General features: G+C 47.1%; 6 protein-coding genes across 6 annotated transcripts; 2 read left to right on the plus strand and 4 right to left on the minus strand.

Moving 5' to 3' along the window:
- Nucleotides 1–3,214: 3,214 nt before the first annotated feature.
- Nucleotides 3,215–3,994, minus strand: K489DRAFT_413528 (uncharacterized protein; the record flags this gene model as incomplete). The annotated part of the gene is made up of 1 exon (XM_033608050.1): nucleotides 3,215–3,994. One exon carries the CDS (start codon nucleotides 3,992–3,994, stop codon nucleotides 3,215–3,217), a length of 780 nt encoding a protein of 259 aa, XP_033455749.1.
- Nucleotides 3,995–6,510: 2,516 nt separating this feature from the next.
- Nucleotides 6,511–9,746, minus strand: K489DRAFT_391102 (ATP-dependent DNA ligase; the record flags this gene model as incomplete). The annotated part of the gene is made up of 2 exons (XM_033606659.1): nucleotides 6,511–9,129; nucleotides 9,663–9,746. The coding sequence occupies 2 exons, from the start codon at nucleotides 9,744–9,746 to the stop codon at nucleotides 6,511–6,513; spliced, it is 2,703 nt and encodes a 900-aa protein (XP_033455750.1).
- On the plus strand, nucleotides 9,696–11,587 carry K489DRAFT_391103 (MFS general substrate transporter; the record flags this gene model as incomplete). Its single annotated transcript, XM_033606660.1, has 4 exons — nucleotides 9,696–9,714; nucleotides 9,980–10,105; nucleotides 10,167–10,440; nucleotides 10,489–11,587. The coding sequence occupies 4 exons, from the start codon at nucleotides 9,696–9,698 to the stop codon at nucleotides 11,585–11,587; spliced, it is 1,518 nt and encodes a 505-aa protein (XP_033455751.1).
- A 692-nt stretch (nucleotides 11,588–12,279) lies between these two features.
- K489DRAFT_396801 (uncharacterized protein) lies at nucleotides 12,280–14,299 on the minus strand (the record flags this gene model as incomplete). The annotated part of the gene is made up of 3 exons (XM_033606887.1): nucleotides 14,071–14,299; nucleotides 13,831–13,992; nucleotides 12,280–13,768 (listed from the first exon to the last, which is right to left on the minus strand). Exons 1-3 carry the CDS (start codon nucleotides 14,118–14,120, stop codon nucleotides 12,280–12,282), a joined length of 1,701 nt encoding a protein of 566 aa, XP_033455752.1. The 5' UTR covers nucleotides 14,121–14,299.
- Nucleotides 14,300–14,818: 519 nt separating this feature from the next.
- K489DRAFT_434919 (uncharacterized protein) lies at nucleotides 14,819–20,743 on the plus strand (the record flags this gene model as incomplete). Its single annotated transcript, XM_033608579.1, has 1 exon — nucleotides 14,819–20,743. The coding sequence occupies one exon, from the start codon at nucleotides 14,819–14,821 to the stop codon at nucleotides 20,741–20,743; it is 5,925 nt and encodes a 1,974-aa protein (XP_033455753.1).
- A 577-nt stretch (nucleotides 20,744–21,320) lies between these two features.
- K489DRAFT_295692 (uncharacterized protein) lies at nucleotides 21,321–21,575 on the minus strand (the record flags this gene model as incomplete). Its single annotated transcript, XM_033600300.1, has 1 exon — nucleotides 21,321–21,575. A coding segment is annotated over one exon (255 nt), but the record flags the coding sequence as incomplete, so codon positions are not given.
- Nucleotides 21,576–21,584: the final 9 nt, after the last annotated feature.

Consider the following 21,584-nt stretch of genomic DNA (forward strand, 5'->3'; position numbering starts at 1 on the left):
CTCTTATTAGTAATCTCTAGAAGGTATATTATTAAATACCTTCCTTTTCCTATTATATTAAGTAGAAGCGTAAGAAAAGATTATTACTTTACTAGTTTTAAAGAAATATATAAGAGAATATAAGTTTTATTAAGCCTTAAAGACGAGGGCTACTTAGTAAAACCTTTATTTAATAAAATATTCTAAGGTTCTAGAAATCCTATTTCTTAGAAATATACTAAAAATATATACCTTTATTATACTAGGTAGGTACAAATTAGCTAAAATATATAAAAGATTTCAGAACTTACTTAATATATTATATAATTAAGACATATTCTATAAAATTTTTAATTAATTAACTAAACTACTATACTTTAACTTAATATATAAGGTTTTAGTCCCGCTAGCTATAGTAACTACGACTATTTAAGTTACTTCAAATAGTCGTAATTATAAGTAAGTATAGCTAATAGTAATAAGGTCGACCCTTCGTCCTTAGAGGGTACTATAATATAATAATAATATACTTTAATAATAATTACTTCTTCTTATTATATTAGACCTAAGAGATTTTCTTCCAAGTTTTATACTAAGAATATACTAATATTAGTACTTCTCTATATTAAAATAGCTTACTTTACTTAAGAATATCTACTATATAGTTAGTCTTAGTAAAAGATTAAATAATTAATAATAGGAAGAATATTATTTTATAAAGTACTATATACTTACTTTAAACATTATTATATAGTATACTCTTATACTATATATATAAAATAGTATATTCTCTTTAGATACTAAATAGATTATATATAGTAGATATTCTTTACTTTTTAATTAGAATTATTAAAATTATCTACTAGTTTATACTACCTTATTCTATATAAAAGTAGAGATAGAACTAAAATCCTAAATTTTAGAGCTAAGTATTTTAGAAGATATAAAGATTTAAAATTTATATATTACTTTTAAATATTTAGCTTTTCTTATTCTATTTAGTAAGTATTTAAATTATATAATTCTTTTATTCTATATAGAGAAGGTTTATAAAACTTATAGAACTTTTTTAAAGTTATATTTAAGCTTATATAATAATATAAGAGCTTTACCTAAAAGATTTATTATATTATAAAATAAAGAAGTTTAAGTAATCTTTTTCTAATTTTTAAAATAAAATTCTAAAGTTCTCTTAGTAGCTTAATATCTATTAATATATTCTATATTCTAACGATAAAAAAAATAGAGTTCTAGTAGTTTTACTTATAGAATCCTAAATTTAATATAACTTTAGGAAAAGAACTTTAAATTATAATTATTACTTAAAGTTTAATAATAAGTATAGAACTTTAAAAGAATTAATTAGTTTCTAAAAAGAATAGTATATAGAAATCTAGTTTAATAATCTAAATAATAATAATTAGAGTACTAATAAACATTACTTATTAAGCTATTCTTTAATCTCTTAAAGAAATTAAAAATTAATATATTACTTTTAAAAAGCTACTAGCTTAAATAAAGGAGAAATATCTAATAAAGATTTAAAAAAAAAATCTCTATAATAAATATATATATTTAATAGTTTAAAGAATCTTAAGTTCTTAGAAAAAATAAGAGTAATATAAGAAAAGAAATAAAGATATAAATATAAAATAGACTTTCTTTATAAACTACTTAAGAGAGTCTCTTAGAACTTTTTAAGATTTACTTATAGTTTGTCTAGAGTTCTTTCTATTAGATATTTTAACTATATTAAAATAAGAAGAAAGAGTAAAAATAATTAATACCTTAGGGTTAGTACTGGGACTTAAGTAATTACATAAGTACTAAGAAATAGTTAAAATAAATAAGTATTTCTTAGAATAAAAATTTAAGATACTCTAATATTCCGAAAGCTTTAAAGTTAAAAATATATCGTTTCTACTTATGTAGAAGACATTTTAATTTATATTAGTAGAGCTTCGAAAAATTTAGTAACTTAGAGAAGATTAGTATACTAAGTATATTATAAAGTATAAGATAATATAAATAGGTATTTCTTAAAAGAAATTAAAAGTTCAAAAATACTCTTAAGACTCCTAACTTTTAAATCGATAGATATATTAACTTACTCTAAAAGAAGTCTCTTTAAATTTTTACAAAATCCTTAATAGGCTAAAGACTATCTAAAGATAAGAGAAGGAAAAGAATCTTACTAAGTAAAATATAGAGATAGAAGATAAGAAAAAAAGCAAATAGGACTATTATATAGAGTCTAGTCCTATAGGGCTAGACGTCCTATTTAGTTTAGGACTCTCGTATAGGACGAATATAGTATATATATATAAGAAAAATCAGGCTCTCTAAAAGTACTAAGTACTATATTATATAAGTTAGAATATTTTATAAGATATTAGATTTCTTTTAAGAAATATTCCTATTAATTTTTCGATAATTACGACGTCTCTGGCCTTAAAGAGGCCTTATTATAGACTAATAAAGCCTAATAGCCTTAAAGAATTATATAGATTATAGGAAGGAAATAGGAAAATACCTTTTAAATAAAAGAAAAACGAATTAGTTAGAAGAAAAGAAAGCTATTATAGTATGTATTTATTAGAAGTCTAGCTCTTATACGCTAGGTATTCTTTACACTATTATATATTTATATTAGACGTAAATAATATAAGTTAAATAGTAGGTCTCTCTAAATTTTAAAGGTTTTTAAAGAGAGGAAGAGTAACGTTTGTTCTATAATTAAATTTAGAAATTTTATACTCTTATTAACTAATATTAAATCTTACTCTAGAGTATAAATATATAGTATTACTTCTAATAGTTTTAAATTATATACTTATTATATAGATGAATTTAATATAAGCTATTAAAATTTAATACATAATTTTTATATTCTAAGAATAAGAAATTTATTAAGAAAGTATTCTAGGAGAGTTTTATATTAAGAAATTACTAATCTTATAAATATTAATCTAGAAAAAAGAGCTTTAAAATAGTAATATAGTAAAGTAGTAAATCTTCCCCTAATACTTTCTATATTATACTATATATTAGCTAATATCTTAACATCTAAAAGAGTCCTAAGTTAATAAATCGAGATCATTAAAGATATTTAATATCTCTATAATTTATAAAATCGAGCTATACCTTTTGTTCGCGTAGCTTAGTTCGACGACCGGCTGTAGGTAATATAGTATATACTTACCCGCTTGCGCCTTTAATACTTGTAGACTACCGCTTAGTAGCGATCCTCTCTAGGCGGCCATGCCATACTATCCAAGACTTTGCCAGGGTGGTTACACATTAGTGGGCACCAGCGAAACATGACGGTTGGTCGCAGCTCAAATGTCATTTTGCGTGAATCAAAGCTGGCAGCGAAGAGGTCTTCAAGGAAGCCTTCCATCTCCGGGGCCGAGCTACGATAGAAGCTCTGAGGAGGTTGGGCATTCGGACTTTCCCTTTCGCATAACTCGGCCAGATCATACAGGGCATTGATTTTTTTCTGGTCGCGAATATCGACAATTTGAACAGGAGCGTCTCCCAGAATGCCGAACAGTCCAGACGTGTGTACACTCCTGGATCCATGGATAACTACGATCCGCATTACAACATACCATTTCGAGCGGCGGCTCAGGATGTCGATCCACTCTCGCTTGTTTTGAATGCTTCTAGAGGGCCAATAAAGGCGTGACGGGTCATAAGGGGTTGACACGTCGGGGATATCATCGCCGTAGTCGGAGTTCAGATAGGCTGCGACGAAGGAGCCGACTTGATGGCCGCGACGTTGGCTTAAACGCCATTCCAGACATCTCAAATGCTTTTCATAGCTTCTGTTATCCTCATGACCTTCCCCGCCACCACCGTCGTAATCATAATCTGGGTTCCAGTACAGATTCAACAGCGTTCCGGTGCGATTCCACCAAGGCTTCCCCGTGGCGGCATTCGACGAATCGAGTTGGCAATTTTCCGGTACAGCAACTTCAGCGTTGGTGATTGGTCTGAACCCTTCCAAGGCCATTTCTCTAGCTTCGAAACAGACTCGAGAGATGATGGGCGGATGCCTGTTTAGGCGGCTTGACATGTACAGACTGCAGGGACCGGGTGTGTCACAGGGTTTACCATCTAGATAGAATGCGAATTGATAGCTCACATTGTCCATTTCCTCTACGCGATCTGGCGGAAGGCAAAAGCGCCAAATGGCCCTTCGAAGCTCTTTTGGCAGTCTTGGAAAACACGTAAAGGCCGCTGATTCCATCGAGGCACTGGATTACATGTTGACCGTGTACCGAAACTGAAGTGAAAGTTGATGGTTTCGCTACGTTCGTCGCGATGAGTGGACACGGCGGGAATATGTTGACAGGCCGTCATGCGATGCTACCAGTGATGTTGCAGATTGTGTATCCTGAAATCGGCTCGGGAATGTTGTTGCCAGTAACCTTGAAGGCACCTCAGACCAGAAGACCTTCGTTGTCTTGTATGTACGATGAGAAGAATGCCGGCCGATCGCAGCGTCAACCTCATCCGCGCCAAGGATTGTTGCCAATGCCAGTGCATCGATCTTGAATAGATCCACCCTGACAGGTACCGAAGCAACGTACCGCGAGATTTTGGTTCGAGTGCGACGGTGTTTGATCGTACAGGCCCTTACATAGACGAAGGGCTCACCAATTCACTGATTACCTAGGTATGTGTTATTGCTCTGAGCGGTGGCTCACCAGCACGAGCCCGCACCGCCGCAGCTGACGGCTGCGTTGGCTATGCGAAGTGCTGCTCGCTCAAAGATTGATTGCCAGGCCGCCCACAGCAGCAGGAAACCACCAGGATTTTCCAACAAATGTCTACCGATGCTGAGCAGGCTTTGCGCGGCCAAAGCATAATGTCAATCTCAGATTGCTGCAGCACTGCACGCTTTTCAAGGCGCCGGACAAGCCAGAATCGCTAACAAGACTCGCCGTCCACAGTGTAACGCACACTCAGCTATCAATCTCAAGGCATTTTTGCGAGCTGAGCGCTCAAAATACAATGCGATCCACCCGCACAACAATACCCACCCTGTCACGAATCCAATGGTAGCCAGCAATACAAACGCCTGCGACCCGCAGCTTCCCCTGGGCTTCCCATTCAGCTTTCCACTCAGCCTCCTTTGCTTCCATCGCTCGTTGAAGTCGCTCGATCTTTTTTTCGTGCTTTCGGCAAGCCAATCCTTGAATGATTCGCAATTCTTTTAGCTCGCGTTTGCGTTTCTCGTTAGTATCATCCGCATCTGGATCGCATGAATCATCAGCTTCATCCGCTTCCTCGGTTACCGCTGTCTGGAAGTTTTCTCTTTTGGTCAGAAGATCCCGGTACTCCCGCTCCTGCTGATCGGAATCTCATTGCGCATCGACCGAAGTCTGTTCGTTGTGGCTTTGATATGTGGAGAAATTCTCGCGCACAGTGGCTGTGATACTATTGATATGCATTGCCGGCTTTCCCGAAGCATCCGCAGTCGTACCTAAAACCGATTCAAGTAATCTTGCGCGAGACGACTGGGGCGAAGTGTCATCGTTGGTGCTCATGTTAAGGCCAGCAAGCTCGTTTCAGGGCGATGTATCTGCATACCCTGCAATCGAAACAGTTGAATACACCAGAGTCCTGGAAGCACATGGTTCGAATATTGAGAGAGGCTATGATCGAGTGCAACATTCTCGACGGCATTCCGAAAGTGTTCCTCGCTTTCATTCACTAGTGGCGGTGGAGCAGGAGCAAGATCAAGATCACTCCTTTAGAAGGTACGATCAACTTTCATTGAATCGCGCGCGTCGCAGGAATACCTAATCATTCTCTATATAAAGATCGGGCTGGACGCCTGACAAGAAGAACCGAGCAAGGGAATAGGGAGTTCTTGACACCTTGTACCGCGGTGCTCACGACAGAAATCATGCCGCGTGCGGCACCCACGCGGACTTCGGTGAGTGCTATATGGGCTTTAAGTAACCACGATTACAATGATACACAATTCAATGACACGATCAGAGTGGGCTTCCATTGACATCTCATACGGGCTTTTCCTCGCCGACCACCAAGTCTTGAATATCGCGGACTCTGAATTGGTCATACTACTGGCGATCTTGTGCCAGGATCTTCGTACTTAGGCAGATGATTGATCAGGCCAAGTCTTCGGATGGACTTCGTGGAAGACACACTATCGTCAGGTATCAACGCTCTTGCCTCCATTTCTTGGGGAAAGTCTCTCTTGACCAAGCAAAGAAACTTTGTGTGGAAGCATCCTTTGTGGACGTCGATAGCTCTCGGTCTGCCGTGCGGTCCGTCCGGAAGTCCTTTCGTGTTGTTGCAGTACCGTGACACGAAGAATCGCTGAAAAGGTGCTTTTTGCAGGACAACATGGCTGAATTTGTCCTTGAGATCTGTAATCTAGATGCGGCAAGGACATATACGTGATATCCATCAGTATCACAGAACGGGAAAGCTTGATTCCACGTCTAGGGATGAAATGTGCTGTATTTCGAGAGTGAGCTCTCAAGCGTGCAGACGTTACTCTTTTATCTCATCATTATCGTCACTATCAGCGGCCTTGGTAGACGCCCGTTCGCCCTGCTTCCGATATAGCTCGGCAAGAATTGAATTCGTGCTCGCTTCATCGATGCCTTTGTCCTCGCGCACTTTAAGGAAGCGAGGAAATCGAAGACTCAGACCACGTTCGTCGCTGACCAATCCACGTGCTGCGCTATATGTTGGACTCAAAGTGATGTCTGCGAAGACTATCTCCCACACCTCCTGGGGATTGAACCAAACTTGAGGCTCGGGCCCAGTGTATGTGATATATGATGGGCGCGAGATGACATTGTTTGTGACCCCCTTGTTCATGCTGATGTGGTCGGTTTCATTGTTGACGTGATCGCCATTGTCTGCAGCTTCTTCGTCACAACTTTCCATTTGATCGGGATCGTACTTAGCCCTCATTTCCTTGTAAAACGCATCGGTGAAACCAGACATGCATTTGGTGACCACTTCAAGCGATCCATCCTCCTCGTTCCGGCATGCCAGCAGGACTGGACTCCACCATTTGTTCTTTCTGCCTTGACCATGCCAGCCTCCCACCGGCACAAGGTCGAGTGTATCGGTCTGAGCATTATTGTAGTCCTTTTTGACTTTGAGCCAGGAATCTAGCCGCTTGTCCGGGGTGTAAGTTGATGGCAGAGCCTTTCGTCTCGACGACGCTTTCACGCCAGCGACGTTGGCTTCCTCGGTCTCACGAGGGTTATCTAGAACCTTGACCATAATGCCTTCGCATTTGATATCGATTGCGCTCTTGAAGAACGCACTGATGGCATCAACGTCTTCCGAGGTGGCATCGATGCTTTTGACCCAAGTGAAGTGGTTTGGGATCTCGACGAACAGGCTTCTGAGCAGACTGCGCCGCTCTCGGAATGATCTGTCCAATAATTCTTCTCCGTTGAGATACATAAGATCGAATGCGAACAAGCACACATCGACCTTGACCTCATGGACCACTACGTCCTTTCGCGCGCGATTCGACAAAATCTGAAAAGGCTGAAGGTCACCACTCACTTTGTCGACCGCGACGACTTCGCCCTCCAGGATGAAGCTCCGCACACCGTCGCCTCGGATCTGAGGAACAAGAGCCACCAGATCGGGGTACTTAGCTGTCATAACTTCAAGGTGCCGAGAGAAAATGGTCACTTTGCCCGAAGCATCACAATGGACTTGAGCTCGCTGACCATCATATTTGAACTCGCCAGAGAAATCTCGGCCTTCGAGCCGAAGCAACATTTCATTGAGATCACGCGTAATGCCGCCCAACATGGGCCGCAACGGGATGTGCATTGCAAGTCCGCAGCGGGCGAGAAACTCTTCGGGAGCGAGCACTCCGAGATCATTCAGGGCAGGAATAAGATCGTTGTAATTTGGACGCCGAGCAAAGCTTGCTTTCACAAGCTCCTCTCCAGGACGATAGGTATCGGCGAGCTCTTGCTTGCTCAGCCGAAGGAGGTCCGCTCGTTGTCTCACTTCAAAAGTAGCGCCAGCAGGACGTGACAGCAAGAAGGCGCGAGAGAGGGCAATAAGCATCGTCGTCTTGACAGCTCCGATCCGAAGATGTTGCACCAAGGTACGAACGACATAGCGGGACTCTTCAGCTCCGCGTGCATCCTGAACTAGGCGCTCAACGATGCGCTGTTTGACTTCGACAGAACCTTGTCCCTTGGCGTTGGCAATTCTCGTCAGACTTTCAAACACAAATTTGATAGTCAAAGGATGGGGTTTGCGTAGGGTGAGACTCTGGCGTTTCTTTGCTTCAAAGGCGACATCCCCTGCATCGCCGTGCTTGTTGTACAACGTCCTGAGAGATGAGTTGTCCAGCCCACATACACGCTTGAGCGCTTTGGAGATGGCTGAACCGCCAAGACCAAGCTCGACATCGATATACGGTGGAGAGATGCTGTTTGTTGCGAGCCAGACAGCCGGAATGAGTGAGCCAGGGTCGCCTTCAATCAGTGTCCGCAAAAGGTTCGTCAGTGTATCAACAATCTTGATGCGAGAAGTTGTTGCATTGACAAGCATGAAGCAATGTGTCAGCAGGGCATAAGTCGACTTGTTGGACGATTTTTGCCATTGCGTCTGCAATGCTGGGATATAGTCCTGAGGATCAAACGTGAGAGGCGATTGATCGAATGGAATGTTGTATGAAATGGTATCCTCCTCGGCAGTGGCAGACTGGAGCGAAAGTGTTGTTTTCTGCACCGCTGGAGGCAATGTACTTTTGCTTTCCCCTGCCACTTCGGGCGACTCTCGTTCACCCGTCGAGGGCTTCACACCGACTGCATCCGAGTCTCCATCTCCTGGCAACTGAGCATCCGCGCTGGTCAGCTCTTGAGCGCTACCGCGGACATCGGCATCCTCTTGGTCCCATTCTGCTTGTAACTTGCGAGCCAACTCTTCATCTGTCATCGATTGAGCTGTGTCGGTGGCGGTGGCTCTATCGGCGAGTGTTGCCGCCGCCGACTGCTTGTCATCTGAAGACTCGACATGGACATCGAGTTTTTCAGATCGATTTCGCGCTTTGCCGAAGAAGAAGTCGATGCTCCGTGTTCCCTGGCTCGGCGAAGATCCGAACTGTGTGTTCAATTTGCGCTTCTTGCGCGGCGTAGTGCTCATTGAGGGTGGACGAATGCGCTCATCGGCCCGAGTGGCATGGTGCTTGTCTGCGCTTCAATACTCGACCTCTTCGAACTTGTCCCCTAGATTGTTCGAGAGAAGAAGGGTCTAACGCCGTTGAAGTTGCGACGCCTTTCATATGAGCAACTCCTGCAATCGCTGTGCACTCTCTACGCCGGCACGCGAGCTTAACTTAATCGCGGGCATCACTGATGACGTATGTGCAGATGTTTGCGATTTTGATAACCCCAACCCTAAGTCAAAGGCCGTCCACGGGTCATCTTTCCCGCCCCCCAAATGAAGAAAGTGGTGTATGATTGTAAGTAGCGTAGCTTTCTAAACATGTCGTTTATCTAAAAGTATGATTTATTAGACTCTCGGAGAATGATGTCCGATCTCGGTGAGAAGACCGATGCGTTCGGCCTGTAGGACAAGTGAGAAGAACGAAGCGGTCAATGGCTTGATGGAGCGCCGCTCAGAGCCGCACCGCCCCAATTCATCTCACTCACCGCACAAACGAGAACCGCACAAACGAGACCTCGATGGGCTCTGTAGTCAAGTGTGTTGGTCTTATTCGGCAAATGTCCGGGCATCGGGTCTATTCCTATTTGCGAATCGGATGAACGGGACCGACATCGGCAGACTACGGCACTGAAGATCCGAGTGTATGACTCTTCGTGATTGTCAGCCTCGTGATCTCAATTGTGGTGGATTATATTACAAGCTGCAGGCACTCGTAAGACACATCTTAGCATTAATGTGCTGTGGCATAAATACTCCTTAGCTTATATAAAAGACATGGTCGACATATCTACCATTCGAAGAGCGAGCTTATGGTTCTACAACGAATTCGGCGTCAAGTCGATATACCACACTGGTCGAAATGCATACCTCATTATTCTGGCGAGAACATGTCGCATGGTCGCGTATGGCAGCAGTTCGTTGGCTCTGGGTTGGTTTTATCTTCTCTCCAAGAATGTGATCTGAACATGACTAACCTTGCATTACGAAAGCGCTCTTCTTCGCCGAGCTCAAGTTCTCAGATCAACGGATTGGGATATTCATGACACTAACACTTGTCGGTGATGTCGTACTGGGGATCATTCTCACAATGATCGCAGATCGCATTGGAAGACGGAAGATCATTCTTAGTGGCTCGTTGCTCATGGTCATGAGCGGAGCCGTATTCGTGTGGTTTGAAAACTTCTGGATCCTGCTTGCTGCGGCAGTGATTGGTGTCATCAGCACATCGGGAGGAGACTTCGGACCGTTTCGAGCGATCGAAGAGTACGTTAATTCTTTCCGTTTCATCGAGCACATGCTGACATGTCATAGATCGATGCTCTCTCAATTGACGACGCCGACCTCACGAGCCGATGTCCTAAGCTGGTACATCACTCTCTCCACTCTGGGGTCGAGTTTGGGCAGTGAAGTCACTGGACGAATGCTGGAGTATTTACGCAACCTGGAGGGTTGGAAGCTAACCGACGCGTACCACGCCCTGTTCCTCTCATATGTGATCATGGGCCTGCTGAACGCCGTCCTGATCTTCTTCTTGACGAAAGAATGCGAAGCCGAGCAGGAGCCAGAGCAGCAATATTCGCAACTTGGCCAGCATGAAGATGACAATCCAAGCAGCGCCGCACCAGGACGAATCGAGGGACTTAACCGCATTGCTGAGCCCATAGGTGACACGTCCCAGCAGAATACTTGGTGGTCCTATGTCACAAGTTTCCTAGCAGACATTTCGCGAGAGACCTTGGTCATATGCTACAAATTGTGGGCACTCCTAGCACTCGACTCTCTCGCCGACGGCATGGTCCCATACAGCTTCGCGAACTACTATGTCGACATCAAATTCAAACCTTCCAAGACAACGCTGGGCGATATGACGTCGATCGCATATCTGCTCTCGACGGTCGGGACAATATTTGCAGGTCCATTAGCGCGAAAGATTGGTTTGATCAACACCATGGTCTTCACCCACGTGCCTTCGTCAGCGGCGGTGTTATGCTTCCCTTTTCCGGACGCCTTGTGGTTCACAATTCTTCTGCTATTCGTGAGGTCGGGACTGAACAATATGGACCAAGCGCCGCGCACGGCGTTCATCGCCGCAGTGGTGAAGCCTTCGGAGAGGACTGCCGTCATGGGAATCACGACTATCGTTCGCACCCTTGGCGCAACCGCCGGACCAACAATTACTGGATTTCTCGCGGGAAGCGACCGCTTCTGGGTGGCATTTGTCGCTGCAGGAGTCTGTCGACTTTCGTATGACTTTGGCCTCTACGCCATGTTTGTCAATATGAAGCTGTACAGTCACGAAACCAACTACCAGGCGACTTCCACGCGCGAGGACGTCGAGCGAGATGCTGTTGAGGAATATGAAGCTGATGGTGTTGTTGAAGATCAAGCGAAGAAGCAAACAGGTCGTTGACGAGTCCTTGAGCTTTCAGCATATGCTATCCATATGACTATCTGAATCATGCCGGCAAAAACACTCACCAGCTCGCGAATTCACTGAGAAAATGTCGCAATCAGCTTAGACTACCATGAGCTTCACTAAGATGTGCCAAAGAGGCACAGGAGTCCATGTCTAGTCCGAGCACATTGCCCACAGCACGCCCAGCCAAAGAAGCGTTTCGCAATCACAGCCAGCACGCCGGCCCTTACGATTCTGAGGGAATCTTCTCGAAGCGGCGTGCGACAGATGCTGGGTGGAATCAATCTTTCGCATGGAATACTGAACAGGTCTTATGGGTCTTAAGAAATGCTCCACCTTGACATGCGAGTACGGGAAGGAGCGAAGGAGGGTTAACGTGTGCAAGCAAGAAAGCGAATAAGTCTTGGATGCGAAGAATTCCTCGTGACTGTTGGACGCCTGCGCAAAATGGAGGACAAGATTGAGAATTTTCCAAGACAGATATGACCAGATGATGATTAATGATGACGACTTTGAAGGGTGGTTGTTTCCAAAGACCACAAGAAACAAAAATCCAAGTTGCTTCAAAGGTGCTTCAAATGCGGCGTTCGCTGGAGCTGAGATACTATGAAATTCTTCGCTGACAAGGTATCTGTGAAACGTAAGCCAATCCGCTAATGATCCAAATCCAATAACATCCTGCTGCTTCATGCGTGCTCGGCCGCGAAGCCGACTTTCCGTGGTCGATTCGCCATGCCGTCGAGAAGACGATCCATGCCGCCGAGATCGAGCTCGCCAGCGTCCAACATGCGTTGATCCTGTAGTGGCGACCGTTCCGTAGCCACCGCCTGAAATAAGTTCCGCGCAGGCGCCGCAGGCTTAACCGTGTGCAAGACGATGGCTTGATATTCAGCGGCAATGAAAAGATCACGGGTCACGTTCATCTGGCCGAGATGCGCACCGCTTTCGCTTGCGGCGAATTGTGATATGGCTGAAATATTCTCGTTGCGAAGGTTGATCTCCGGGATATGCGCAAGACCAGGTCCGTACAGCGAACCGAAACTGCCTTCATTGGATGTGCTTCGTTGACAGAACGAGGCAACGCTCGGGATGGCATACACCTCGTTTCCATACCACATGACGACGCTTTCGTCGGCAGAAGTGCCGCGCCCAGGACTAATAGACACGGAAATACCCCCTTGAGGTGTGGCGCTTGCGGCCTTTGGTGCGCCAGAAAATAGGCTTTCGGCCTTGGCTTTGCGGGTGTTCGGGGTTGTCGGTGCGAGTCTGGAGATCCCTGCACGCGGCTTACTAGCGGCACTGGAAGCATCGCCAGCGCTTGATGTGCTGAGAAAGCCACGAAGTACAAAGCCACCGAAGCTCCTGCTGTCGGATGCCGCGCCACTCAAATCCCACATTCCCCATTCTCCATCTGAAAGCAATGCGAGGACACGTTTGCCGCCGAGAACAAACCTGGCATCGAGTAACTTTTTCCTTCGCAACGTATTGAGATGATTTGGAGAGCTGCTGTTGTTAGTCGGATAAGGGGCATGGAATGTAGTCAACCATCTCCCTGAGCCCTTTTCAGTTTCAGCGAGGACAGGCTCTCCTCGCGAGTCAGCAGACGCTAAAGGATCGTAAACATGAACACAGCCAGCCGCATCTGTAAGCAGTAGAAGGCTACTTCTCGGTGACACATGGAATGATATCCTCCTTACGGCAGCGGACAGGGGCACTTTCTGTGCAACGGTTTCTGTCTCAGCGGACAGACCTTGCCTGGTCAATGTCAATCGGGAAATGGCTAGGATTTGTGTCGCCACAGCCACTACGACTTGAGCGGATGCAGCGTCTTCGCCTGGTGATACAGAGATGATCTTCAATGCGATGCCTGCCGAGATCTGTCCTCCCGAGCAGATGACCGTCTGTGTCCGCCCAACCCAATCCAAGTACACAGCTTCCTTACCCAAGGCAGGAGGCGTCAACGGTAATCGGAGAATACTCACTGCGCCATCTGTTGAAGCAATGGCAACGAGTGCTGTCGAGGTCAAGAGGTCTGAAGCTGAGCCGAGATCGTTCAAGCTTGGAATGGCGAGATGGAGGACTTCGGAGCCGGCATCAATGTTGATTTCTTGATTAATTGCAGGGTAGGGACAGTCTGGGTCAAGTTCCTCCTCGTCGTCGAGGTCTGGGCTGGAACTGTACATGAAGATATCAACGATCCTGATTGTTAACCAGAGGGCGGTTCATGGACCTGTCACCGTGCGTGCTGTACTGACCTTAAGTTGCTTGAAGCGCTCTGGCGACCTCCTCGCCACAGTATCCGTAGTCCTCGATCATGGCCGTAAAGAATTATCGTCGAATCATTCGGAGCCTGTACTGGGTAGACTTCGGCGCAGTGGATGCGATGTGGAAGTTGATAGCTATAAGAAGAAGAAACAGGAATGGTGAGCAACGCTCATTATAGGCCAGGACAAATGTGTTTAGTCATCTCATTATACCTGAGGAGTAATTTTCGCTCGCGTTTCGTCACTCGGGGCTGCAACGCCATTGTAGAGGATTTTTGGACTGTCGAATACGCCGCTCGGAGCAGACCCTCCCAAGGTCTAACGTGTGTTTATTGTTGTATTCGGCGTGACGGAAGAATTTTTCTTGAAAGTTGCAACGTCGTGACACCTGAAACAGGAGAGGATGATTTGGCAGGTGCAATGGAAGACCTTTGTATGTTTTGTGTCTGGGAGAGATCGAGCAGTGCAGCCAACTTGAAGGTAGCGCTACGGCCAAATCCCATGCCTGTCCCTGCTGGTTTGCGCGCTGCTCGCGACGCGTCCGACGCCAACAATTCCTGCCTGCGACTTTTGGCCGCCGCCGGAAGATCACTCCCCACCCTTTGCTCTACGAACATACGCGCCGTTTCGTCTCATGCATTAATCTCAATAGAATGGCACATGCTTCACTATCTCGACATAAAAACATATTCCACACTCACCTGCACAACAGAACAACAGGATCGCAAGTGATACGCATGACGGAAATCTTCTACCGTCTTGTTGTCAATCTGTGTGGCAAGATGACAAATCAAACCCGATACATTTGAGAAACAGGCCGGATTACTCGACGTCGTTGCTCATTTACATACAACTGAGCTCGATCAGTTTCGCTCAAGTTCGTGTCCGGAGAGAGACCGTAGCATTGTCGCTTCTCAAGCAGAAATCATGCAGAAGAGGCTGCGCCTGAACAATCCACAAAATGGCCGCCGTCAAGTCGCTCGGCGTCCATACTCCAACGGCACTGCCTCGACTGATCGCTGAAGGCGTTATACCAGACGATGCACCTGCAAAGTCGTACGAATGGGAGACATATACATCCCAGACGGCAGAAGGTGTCATCGAAGAAGAAGTCTTTTATACCAAAACCCTGGTAGTATGGTCTCAAGGGCATTTCAGCAGAAATGTCTATCGCTTCGATCACGAAAATGAAGACGTCGTCCAGGCCTTGTTGACGACGTTCCCGGCAGTGCCAAAAGTCGTATCGGCTCGCATACGTCGTGGAACTATCGCCTCAAACGCGAACGAAGCGCTGCTGTCGTCAAGGCCGCCTCGGGACTCGCTAGATCAGGCTGCTCAAGATCCGCACGACAGTGGCGAAGCAGCTCGAGCGTTGGTGGTGATCCTGAAGACCAAGGCTTGCATGTACTTTTTGCAAGGAGGCAGTCACATCACAGATCTACCATTCGAGATTGCTCGGGCATTTCCTGCTCCTCATGGACTTCTCTTGCAGCGTAAAAATTCCTGTTCGGTATCCCTCAATACCTCGATCCAACTCCCGTCTGTTCCGCATAACTCATTCATGCCGCTCCCACGAGCGTCTCTGTCATACCTTCAATCACCGACGTTGTTGAAAAGTTTCGCGAATGTGCTACCTGGACGATCGAGTCCGTTGGGTGGTAGCAACAAGCTTGAAAGCTTGTTCCAGGATGTGATGCTACCAAAACCCAAATTAGTGGATGACGATATCGCCAACATATATTCGTTGAGTGGCCCGCTTGAAGATTTCGGCGTTGTGACTTCTAGTACCGAATGTTCTCCGCCCCGCGCACACGAGAAATCGTTGATGAGACCTAACATACAGTTTGACCCTTTGGACTCTGCCGAATCCATCATTTATATCACTCCGGGAAATGAAATTTCCTCGTGGTCGAGGTCTAATTCACACCCGCTGATACTACTTGTCACGCGCAACTCTGATACTGGCTGGACAACAGTATGGCACGCCTGGTACCTCGAAAGTCAGTCTTTACGGTGTCTTCTGGAGCATCGCGCCGAACAAAAGGCAGCAAAAGCACGACGGAGGAGTTCGTTCATGTCAGCAGGCATCGTCACAGGCGCCGCTACACCCGCTGTCAGAAATCGCGATGGAGGCCGTGAAAGTTACGTTCCCCCAGGAACTCTGCGAGTCCCGACAGAATCTCAAGTCGCTCCTGTATCGGCCTCCACGCGGAAAAAACCAACGAAACAGGAGGAAGAGCAGGCAATGGCGTCGCAAATGGACCCGGACTTCCGCCAGATACCACCGCAACAATCCTTACGACAGAGCCGACGAATAAGCTCGATGAATGCTGACGTTCGTGCATCTCAACCAACCGTGAATGCCACATTCGGCGGCCCCGCCAGTCGGCGTGCTACATCATTCGGCGGCCATATGGAGCGTAGATCTTTGGGACATCGCAAAAGTCGTGGATCTACGCCTGGTGCCGGCCTGACCCAAAGTACTCACATTGATGAACAGTCCGTGGACCTTGATATAGAGCAATCAGACCAGACTGTGGACCAAATACTTCGTAGAATTCGATCAACGCATGAGTCGGCTGGAATGGACAGCGTCTTTGGAAGTGCCGAGGACGATTTCAAGCAGGATCTCGTCGTGCGCAGACTATTCACCCTTCTGCCTCCAGAGCAAAGCACCTATGCCGACGTAAACCCTCCTGGAGGTGTCGCCGCACAAGTGGCGACTCTCGTTGGACCTCAGCCTCTCTCGTCCACTAACGATGGATCCTTGAGCATATTGATCCAAGAACGCGCTGACAAAGATGCCAGACGCATAAATTTGCGACTTGTTACAAAACCCCTTTGGCCCCAGTCTACTAAGTCGCCTCTGGTCACAATTCCTTTTGTGAACGACAGGCAGAGCACAAGGCTGCACTGCAACGACATGCTCAAGATATACGATGGTCTGCACCAATTTCTCACTTTCGATCCCCCAGGACTACTGTTCGCGCCGAACGATGATCCAATCCCGTTGTCGACTCCGTCAGCACCATATCGCATGTATAGTAAAAGTGAAGTCCTTCCGTCTTCCCAAACAGTAGACAAGGATGTCGGAAAGAATCGCATTTTGCCATCACCCAATGGTCCTCTGGTGCTAAAGCAGAGCGGTGCGAAAGCTGCATATGATGAGGCATCAAGTGACGGCATACAGCATCGACGAAAATTCAAGCTCACACCTGACAGCCCCTTAGTAGAATCGGCCATCTTAGCCTGCGAGCTGATCCTTCCTACTTCGTCTCGTACAAGCATGAGGAAACTCTGGTGCGCTGCGTACGCCGCTCTCGACAGCTATGCGACTTGGCTTTCACGAACTTCTTCGGACCTGGAGTTCGTTGCTTTGGCTGGTGTTCTCCAGGGAATCGCTATCCTCGGCCTCGATAAGAAGTCACGTGCATCTCTTGACCTCATATGTCGGAAGGCCCATGACGCTGGATCCGGAATTCGATCACCATCAGATTTGTTCAAGTCCGAGCACGAAAAGTTGCGATTTCGATCGCGGCTATGGCTCGATCTGGAGCCCATTCGCGAGCTGGGTCGAAAGAACCCCGAGCAGAAAGATATCCTTCCACTCCTTGCCTCCATGATTGGGATCGACCTCGTGTCAAACAATACAATAGCATTGACTATCTGCTTCCCCGTGGGCGGGAGTCAGCACCTGATACGTGGTTGTCTTACGAATATCATGGCATGTCTTCACATTCTGCGTGAGGAACACAAGCTCAACACCCTCTGCGAGAATCAAGCATCGCTTGGTGCACTGGCAGCGGTCATCGTTCAGCTTGGAACCTGGCTGGGCCATGATCATTGGAGTTGTCAACCGGGTAGCTTTTTCATGCTCGAAGGAATTGACGAGAACCGATGGGAGCTGGTGCATCTGCTGGGCCGATCAACCAAGGTTGCCCCAACGAGTATAGAGCCCCCTCCAAGCATCTATCATTGGTTTGAGACTGTCATCGAGAGGAAGAACACGGCGCCATTTACTTCGTTCACAGATATCATGTCCATCGATGTTCACTTGCCAGCCGATGATCCAATACTGCGAGAGTACATTTCAAGAATCACGCCGCGTACTGTGATCATTTCAAAGATAGTAGGGCTCACGAGGGGCCTTGCAGCAGACCCCGTAACGACTGTGGAATTGATGGCCCAGTCCAACCTGACCCTTGACTTGCTAGACTCGTTGCCTGGATCGATAGCAGCACCCTTCAAGGCAGCCTTGGCTCATTGCGAAAAGCAGCCCCCGACTACGTGGAACACCAGACTGCTGCAGCTGGTTGGCCGACAAGATCTCGTGCTTTTGACCAGTGGCAGTGCTGCTAGCTCACAGAAACCACTTCAGACCCCGATCCATTCGACTCGAGATGTGCATGCCATATGCCAAGTGACTGAAAGCACTCCTGCTGTCACCAAAACTAGAGAGGCTGGGCGCCATGCCGTCTCGCAGCTGGTTTTCAGTGAAGACCGGAGACTCGTCGAAGCCATTGGGCTCATGCACTTCAACAGCACACAAGTCGTTGAGTGTCCAAAACAGCCAGAATGGGATGACGCTATGCATTTAGATCACCAACGTCGCTTAATGACTCATGTCACTACACGAATGATTGCACTGCCTTGCGGAGATGGCATGATCCACTTTGACAGCCAGACCCCACTGCTGACCGAGCGCTATCATTTGCCTGGCTTCAATTCCTCCTGTCTCATATATCCTATGGGCCACACTTTGACGACCGACCGGTCTGGACTGACCGAGGAAAAGGTAAACTGGGCCTACTTCCACGCTGGCGTGGCTGCTGGCCTCAGGATCTCGCACAACGCCATTGGTATTGATACTTCGTGGGTCGCCTTCAATAAACCAAATGAGCTGACCAATCGTCATGCCGGCCTCCTCCTCGCGTTGGGTTTGAGCGGTCACCTTCGACAATTAGCCAAGTGGCTGTCATTCCGTTACTTGACTCCGAAACATACTATGACCTCGGTAGGACTTCTGCTTGGTCTTTCCGCCTCTCACATCGGGACTATGGAAAGTCTGGTTACTCGTATGCTGTCTGTGCACATAACGCGCATGCTACCTTCTGGGGCATCTGAGCTCAATGTTTCTCCCATAACACAAACGGCAGGTCTAATGGGGATCGGATTGCTCTACCACAATACGCAACATCGGCGGATGAGCGAAATAATGCTTTCGGAGATTGAGTTCCTGGAAGTTGAGGATCCCGACAGCGGTCCAGACATGCTGCGGGACGAATCGTACAGGTTGGCTGCGGGCTTCGCGTTAGGTTTGATCAATATTGGGAGAGGCAGTGACCTACGTGGTCTTCATGGAATGCGCATGCCCGAGAGATTGCTTGCTATCGCTGTTGGACCCAGACCTGTTAACGCGGTCCATGTTTTCGACCGTGCTACTGCAGGGGCGGTTATGGCACTTGCTCTCCTTTTTATGAAGACCGGGGACAAAGCCGTTGCTAGCAAGATTGACATACCCGACACTGAAGCACAATTCGACCACATAAGACCAGACATCCTGCTGCTGCGCGCCATGACCAAACATATCATTCTCTGGGACAGCATTGCCGTTGGAGAAGACTCCAATTCGTCTGATCGATCTGACTGGATAAGTCGCAATTGTCCAGCTTGCTACAAGAAGAAGCCATTGGATCAAGCGATTCTCGAGATGCTGAGAAAGCGAGCAATCGACAGTAGCCAGATTCCACTCTTCAACATCCATACAGGTCTCGCTTGGGCGTTGAGTTTGAAGTACGCTGGCACAGGCAACACCAGAGCGCGAGACGAAATCCTATCCCTCCTCGATGCCTTCCACAGTCTCAATGAAGGCATCGAAGCGTTCTACTTTGACGGCAAGCTTGGTCGTGCGTCGCTACGCCGATGCATGGATGTGTTGGCGCTCTCAGCAGCCGCGGTCATGGCTGGTACAGGGGATTTGATGACATTCCGATACTTGCGTCGCATGCACGGCCGTGTAAATGCTGATACGCCATACGGCTCCCATCTTGCTGCTCACATGGCCATCGGCGTACTATTCCTGGGTGGCGGCACATTTACATTTGGTACCTCTGACTTGGCTGTGGCCATGTTAATGTGTGCCTTCTACCCTCTCTTTCCCACGGATGTGCACGACAATCGCGTCCACCTGCAGGCCTTCCGACATTTCTGGGTTCTTGCTGCCGAAGCGCGATGCATCGTTGCGGAAGACATCGATACTCGAAGACCGATCCACATGCCGATCCGGATTACCGGTCGAGACGGTTCCACAAAGATCCATCGCTCCCCATGCCTGCTGCCCGATCTTCAAACAATATCTGTCATAGAGACTGCAGATCCCACATACTGGCGTATACGCCTTGATTTTGCTGATAATCCCGAACACTTGGCATCCTTCCGCCGCGACCAACGCATCCTTGTACGGAGATGCCCGGTTGCAGAAGCACATTCGTCAATATTCAGTGCAACACTGGCCTCCCTGTCTGAGACGCAAGCCAACCAGACAGTAGGACAAATCTGGCATTCCATTTTCAGGCTTTCAGCTTTTAAGATTCTAGACGAAGCAGAAACAGAACTCATCCTGCCTTCGGATGTACACAGCGATCGATACGATGATGTTCGAAGCACAGCTATTGACGAGCGACTCGTGCTGCAGAAGGCCACAGAAAGCAGTCGGCAAGATGCATTGTGGAATCTACGGGTGATTTTCGCCTGGGCGGAACGGGCGAGAGATGAGGGTAATGGCAAATTCGCATGGCTGGGACGGGAAGTCGTTGAAGCTCTGCGGTCGAAGATCGAGGATCGTGTGGCATCTGTTGCGGCCAACCAGAACGAGGCATCGCCATAACCGTATGGGAGATATATCATATCGTTTCGTGATCCTTGAATGGCGATCAAAATGCATTTCCGGCAGTATCAGCGTTCTAATTTCCCATAGCATTGAATATTGGGTCAACATAAATGATACACGACCGCAACCATAATCCGTAGGCCGGTATAATTCCCCTTCTCGCGAACAACCCCTAGCACCCAATATTTTACAGTCGCCATTTTGCGATTCCCATCGACGTTGAAAGGCAAAAAGTTCGGTGTCCGGATCGAGCAGACCTGACACCTGCCCACGCGGATTCATCGGTCCCGTACGAATCTCTGTGTGCCTACACCAGAAGTCCTTCGGATGATCATTTCTTACCACCCTTCTTTCCACCAGCTGCGCCTTTGGGAGCCTTCGTCTGCGATCCTGCATCACTGATCAGGTCCATTAGACTATACACTGGCTCGTCTGGCTCCTTCTTGGCATTCGCGGCAACATCAACGGGATCCTTTGAATGATATCTCGTCAGCCCTGCATCCTCCAAGCGAATTGTCCCGACGCAGTGCTCCAGTGTACATACCTCATCATCCACAATCACCTCCTTAGCCTCCGCGTCAAACCCTCTTCCGAATCGCTCTCGGAACTTCCTTAATCGACCAGCGTCGTCTTCCTCCACGTTCAAAAGTTTCTGTGATGAAGGGTTCCATAGCGGACTATTCTTTGTGTCTTTGACTGTGAGGTAGACCGCCTGCGGCGATGTCGTCCGGTGTGTGAAGGTGGAACCATCGCTGAGGGTGATGAGTTGTGTGAAGGTGTACGGCCGTTTCGGTCGCTTGATCAGGGTCGCATGTCGGACTTGTTGTATCGGAAGATT

Source organism: Dissoconium aciculare (assembly GCF_010015565.1).
Source record: "Dissoconium aciculare CBS 342.82 unplaced genomic scaffold K489scaffold_16, whole genome shotgun sequence".
Lineage (NCBI taxonomy): Eukaryota > Fungi > Ascomycota > Dothideomycetes > Mycosphaerellales > Dissoconiaceae > Dissoconium > Dissoconium aciculare.